At 35.7% G+C, this 6443-nt stretch overlaps 1 protein-coding gene across 1 annotated transcript in view; it reads right to left on the bottom strand.

Moving 5' to 3' along the window:
• Window positions 1–5068: 5068 nt before the first annotated feature.
• Window positions 5069–6443, bottom strand: part of MMP8 (matrix metallopeptidase 8 (neutrophil collagenase)) — a 14120-nt gene continuing 12745 nt past the window's right edge. The window contains exons 9-10 of the mRNA XM_008594197.1: window positions 5328–5428; window positions 5069–5172 (exon numbers count right to left, since the gene is read on the bottom strand). Coding sequence (XP_008592419.1) covers window positions 5069–5172; window positions 5328–5428 — 205 coding nt within the window. The remainder of the gene's footprint in view (window positions 5173–5327; window positions 5429–6443) is intronic.

The following is a 6443-nucleotide window of genomic DNA, read 5'->3' as shown; positions in this document are numbered from 1 at the left end:
TCATCTAACATGACAGGAAATCTAGCAATACCATTTTTTCCCTCTCAAGTCATGCTTTGAGACACTTTGTCTCCTCCAGTCAGAGTCTGGTGCAAAGCTGCCATCCTGTCATCAACCAGAGAATCCCTGTTGTGCCTCCGTGTTTGATCCCTGGTTCCTGGAGTTAATTTCTACCACTTTTTTGACTTGCTTTCTTATTTTGATGGAGCATATATCTCAGGAGTTTTCTAAGAAAGAATGCGTGGAGAATGAATGTTTTGACTCTTAATGCTTAAGAATGCCCTATATTCCACCCTAACACTTGATTGAGAGTGTGGCTGGGAACAGTTCGTCTTCCAGTATCCCCGGTCCTGCATTCAGGGATTCTATCAACTGAAAATGGAAAATAGTGGGGGGAAAATCCCAATAAAAATAGTGATACAAAATAAAAAACAATAAAAATAAAAAATACAGCGTAACGACTATTTATATAGCATTTACATTAGGTATTATAAGCAATCTAGATACAATTTAAAGTATATGGGCAGCTGTGTATGGATTATAAGCAAATACTACACATTTTACATCAAGGACTTGAGTATCTGTGGATTTTGGTCTCTGCAGGAGGTTCTGGAACCAATCCCCAGTGGATATGAAGGGGTGACTGTAATGACTGTACAGAATTTTAACATAAAATTAATTTCCCTTAGAACTTTAAAGATACTGTTTCATTATTTTCCAGAATCTAGTGTTGCTGTTGAGAAGTCCTCTATTCTGATTCTTGATATTTTTCTTTGTATCTTTTGAAACATTTTGGAAATCTCCTCTTTATCCAGATATTCTGAAATTTCATAATTATGTCTCCTGATGTGGGTCTCTTTGTATTAACGTTTCTGATTGGGTCCTTTCATTATAGAAACTCTAATTTGAGGTAACTTTCCTATATTGTTTTATTTATAATTTCTTCCCATAGATTTTTCTGTGTCTCTTTCTGGGATGTGTATCTGTTGGACCTCTTAGATCAAGTTGGTATGTATCTAATATGACCTTTACTATTTTCCACCAACTTTGCTTTCCCACTCATGTACTGTTTTTTTTCTCCCAGCTTTTATATTTTTAATTTCCAAGAGCTCTTTCCAATTCTCTGAGTATCCTCTTACATTTTTTTTTAACATTTTTGAATTATTTAGTTTTTTAAAATTTAAAATATCTCTTATTTTTTGGGAATGTTAATGCAAAGTGTTGTTTAGTTTGTTTGACATTGTCTTTTGCTCCTAGGATTGTCTCTATTTCCTCAAAGATTTTTGTTTTGTTTTGTTTTTGTTTTCTGGGTTTTTTTGTTTTTTTTTTTTGGTGTCTGTATTTCACATGGAATCTTTTTTCAAATGTTTGGTGACTTGGTTCTGTGCAATCTGTTTATGAATGAGAGATGAGAAAGCTGACTGGAAGGTCTGTGCATGGGCAGGGCTGGTGAATTGATGACTTTCACCGCAGGGAGGTGGGACGGGACCCAGACATTTCATGTGATGTATTAGTCAAGATGGGATTTGGTTGAAATGACAGAAAGACCAAAAATAACAGATGCTTAATAAAATAAAATTTATTTTTTCCTCACATAAAAGAAGCCCAGCTTTGGTAGACCAAGGCTTGTATGAGAACTCCACATCAGTAGGGATGTAGGCAACATACCTTGCTATGCCACTCAGTGCAATGCTTTATGGTCCAGCTGGCTTCTCAAGCTGTAGCCATTCTATCTGCTTTACAGGCAGCAGGAAAGAGGAAGGCAGAAAAAAGTAAATTCTAAGTCTCTTTCTAGGAACTTCACACAATATTCTAGAATACGGCTACAATTTAAACTCATGACAACATGTAGCTGTAAGCAAGGCTAAAAAATGTGGTCTTTTAGCTGGATGCATTGCTCCCTCCAGGGAAATTGGGGTCTCATTGCAGAAGAGGAAGTGGAAAATGGATGCTAGGGTAGGTAAATAGCAGCCTCTACCACACTGAGTTTTCTCCAGTGTTAGTAGCATCTGTAAATCTTTTTTCTTGGGTGGTAAGTTTCTCCAGAGAAGACGCCTCCAATTTCCCATCACTTAAATCTCCCAGCAATAAAGCTGTAGGAGATGGCTTTGGTGCCCTATGTCACATTCCCTTAGTACACCTCTGACTTAGTTGCAACAGCAGTAGATGGGTTTGTGTAACTCACTTTGCTCTGGCAAAGTCTAATCTTAAGCATATGTTGTGTATCTTTCTGCTTTCTGCCCGGGGCATTGAGATGCCATAGAGCCTGGCAGGTCAGCATGAGAGGATATCCCAGAAGTGTAATGGAGTTAACACCCTCAGGGATAATCCTCACCCAGTGGGGGATGGGAACTGAGGATGAATGTTCCAGCCTCCTGTCCACTGGGGATGTGAACAATTGAAAGGTGTTTGGTGGCTTCTCAGCAGGTCCTGGTGGAATTGAGCCCTAGCTGCCCACAGGAGAAACTGTGATAACACTCTTGTGTTGGCTTTTCCTCCTTCCCTGTCCCAGTCTGTTTGCTGCCTCACTCTTGCTTCCTGGGGTCAGGTCCCGAATAAAATAATTGCAACAAGGTCTTGACTTGGGCTCTGCTTTTGAAGAAACTGAACCTAAGGCATAAAGGAATCTCATTATTTAAATTTTAAGCTTAGACTCTTACATCTCTTGTACTCACATGAAACATCAAACAGCCAGAAAATACCACATTGTCCAGAAAAAAACTTAAAGGAATTATTTATTGAATTCTTTATTACACTTCGTATTGCTGTTCACATCCTATGGCTTTGTGAAATATGGTTAAAGAAATACTATGAATTCAGTCCTCATCTCAAAAAAGTATAGATGAAGTTTGGGCTAAGACTCTATTACAACTAGCTAGCACAACCAGCAGGTGTTCTGAGAAGATGAATCTCCCATTTTCTTGCCCATAAAAACTGACATTATAGGAAGTTTCAGAGAATGCAGTAGTCTGAAGTTGACTCTATTGTTAAAAATGGAATATCCAGTTTTTATAGCTCCTTTTGCACGGGATACATTGATGTATTGAATTGTTTAGATATTTTTCTTACTTCCACTAGCACAGCACCTGGAACATGTAGGTGATTAATTAATTATCGCTAAATAAATGAATGAATGAACAGAATGATAGTATGAGAATATACTAGTTTCTGTTTTCTCATCTTGTAAAATAAGTTGAGAATAATGTGCTGACAAATTTGAGAAAATTTTTGAGGACATCGAATATGAAATATTTCATAAACTGTAAAGGAGTATCTAAAAGTTTATTATCACTATTATAATAATTATGATGAGGGATTTATAAATGGCTACAAATATATCTAAAATTTCCTCTTCTTTTTTATACTTTGGATAAACTATGTGGTGGTGGTATTTTTAGAAATTATAAGTAGATCACAAATCAGCCACTTAAAATAAAAATATTTATTTTGAACAGATTTAATAGATAATTTTTGAGCCAGAATAATAAGGTGCCAAATTAATTATCTGTGGAATTTAAAAACTTTAACACAGAAAGAAAATAGGATGTGTTAGTGAGAAATATATTTTACAATCTGAATATTTATCGTATAATACGCTGCATTACATTCTAACAACTGCAAATATATTGTAATGATTTTGATGTCTAGACTAGACATTATGGTTCCACAAATCCTAAGGTTCTTAGCAGAAAAGAGCCATTAGCAAATTTATGTATCTAAGCTCAGTTTAATTTGATTTGATGAGATTTATTGAATTTTGTGCCTAGCACTGTTCTGTTTGTGCAGTAAATCCCAGTTATCTGTAGAATGTTCCCTCCTGAACACTCCAGGAAATAAAGGACTCAGGAACAACAGATCCAGCTAGCCCATCTGTCTGGACTCTAGAAGGAGAGAGCAGGGGGGAGGCAGGAGAGGAAGTGACACCTCTTCTTTATGTTGCTCCCCTGGGAAGATACCTAGTAATCCTCAGTGGGGGTTCCATTTTGGCATCCTGTGTTGATTCATATTCTTAAATGCAGGTGTACCGTTAGCTTTCTAGGGCTGCTGTAACAAAATGCTACAAACTGCTAAAAACAGCAGAAATTTACTTTCTAACAGTTCGGAGGCTACAAGTCCTAAATCAGCAGATGTCAGCAGGGCCATGTCCTCTTTTCGAAAGGTGACAGGGGAGGATCCTTCCCGCCTCTTCCCAGCTTCTGGTGGATGTCAGCAATCCTTGGCATTCCATGGCTTGTAAATGTATCATTCCAGTCTCTGCCTGTATCTTCATGTGGACTTCTCCCCTGTGTCTTTCCTCTTTAATAAGGACACCAGTCATAATGGATTTAGGGCTCACTCCAATCCAGTATGACCTCCTCTTAACTTAATTAATTACATCTGCAAAGAGCCTGGTTCCAAATAAACTCACATCCATAGGTACCTGGTGTTAGGACTTCAACATATCTTTTTTGGGGGGGATACACAACATATATTATTCACATTTCTTTCCAAGAATGAAAAATAGCCCTACTCACATCCATAGGTACCTGGTGTTAGGACTTCAACATATCTCTTTTGGGGGGGATACACAACATATATTATTCACATTTCTTTCCAAGAATGAAAAATAGCCCTACATTTTCTGTAAAGCAAGGGCTACCGTCTATGTTGTTTACAATCCTTACTTCTAACCAAAATCCAATGCTAAATTGCAAATAGCAGATAAGTACAAGACGTGTTTAAAGAGATATAGGAATATATGAAGTCAGATAAACAAGTAACGAAAGAGTGAATTTTAGAAGTCAGGTAAGCGAGTGATAAAATAGTGAATGTTGAGGTGACAAAAAGGGCTTACTTTCCTTCTTTCTGTGATGGATTCATTAACCTGAGATGAAGTATGTAAGAACAGAATCAGCCTCTGCAAATAGTGGAATATTCCAAACATATTTTCACTGAGGACAGGCCCAACAAACAACATTACTTAGTATTTAGAAAAGTATAAACAAGACACAATTTAATGGATATGCAAGTGGGACTTCCCTTCTAAATTCAGGAAATAGATATGACCAGATTTAATTTTGTTTCAAATTTATCTACATTTAAGCCATTTATTACTTCTATCAATCCCAGTAACTCTATGAGCACGAAGATCAAATGTATAATATCTTGGTCCACTGAAGAAATAGAAGAAGTCTATAAAAAAAAAAAGATCTAATTTATCAAATTAGCTATCGAAGATCTCAGACACCTTCAATTAAAAAACTGTGCCTGTCCCAATATAATATTTAAATGCAAACATACTATTTAAAAATTTTAAGCAAATTTATTTGCAGTTTTTTTCTACTTACCATCCTGTTGGAAAACTGCATCAACTGTACTTATTCCTGGAAAGATACTTGATGTGCTTTTGGGATAATCCGGTTCCATGAATTGTCTTTGGTTATCATAGCTAATAAGAACAAAATGTCATAGGATTTAAGACAAAGATAGAATGTAACTGTTTTCTTTTAACTGTATATACTTCACAAGGTGCCTTCACACATATTTTCTCACTCAGTGTTCACAATGTCCTATTAACTGGGATTAAGAATTATTAACTTCTCTACCTAAGGGTACATACTTATTTATAAAACATATGGATATCATTAATTCTAAAACAGGCTTCTGATTGCTGACTCATTGTGTTATTTCTAAAAAGCAGAGCTTATATTTTCTAAGGCTTAATTGGTGTATAGTACGTGTGTGTAGGTGTATAGTACGTGTGTGTAGGTGTCTGTGTATGTGTGTATAAATGTATAAGTTCAACTTGGGCACAGAATTTTGCAGGCTAGCTGGATAACATTTGCTTGACTGTGTCATAATTTAACTCATAAATGAGAATTAGCCTAAGTCTTTCTTTGCTTTATGAAAACATGATCCATTTCATGGTACAGAATCCTTAGTATCATTGCGCAGAAATTTCAATTTTATAAAAATAAAAATTTCAAAAGACATGATAACATCGATTATCTTGCAAAAAAGAATACATTCTCACTAAAACCTTTCAAAGACCNACTTATTTATAAAACATATGGATATCATTAATTCTAAAACAGGCTTCTGATTGCTGACTCAGTGTTATTTCTAAAAAGCAGAGCTTATATTTTCTAAGGCTTAATTGGTGTATAGTACGTGTGTGTAGGTGTCTGTGTATGTGTGTATAAATGTATAAGTTCAACTTGGGCACAGAATTTTGCAGGCTAGCTGGATAACATTTGCTTGACTGTGTCATAATTTAACTCATAAATGAGAATTAGCCTAAGTCTTTCTTTGCTTTATGAAAACATGATCCATTTCATGGTACAGAATCCTTAGTATCATTGCGCAGAAATTTCAATTTTATAAAAATAAAAATTTCAAAAGCCATGATAACATCGATTATCTTGCAAAAAAGAATACATTCTCACTAAAACCTTTCAAAGACC

The sequence above is a fragment of the Galeopterus variegatus genome, unplaced genomic scaffold (genome assembly GCF_000696425.1).
Source record: "Galeopterus variegatus unplaced genomic scaffold, G_variegatus-3.0.2 Scaffold10328, whole genome shotgun sequence".
Taxonomy (NCBI): domain Eukaryota; kingdom Metazoa; phylum Chordata; class Mammalia; order Dermoptera; family Cynocephalidae; genus Galeopterus; species Galeopterus variegatus.
The sequence above is the reverse complement of the archived record's forward strand: the minus strand, read 5'-3'. Positions and strand labels throughout refer to the sequence as shown.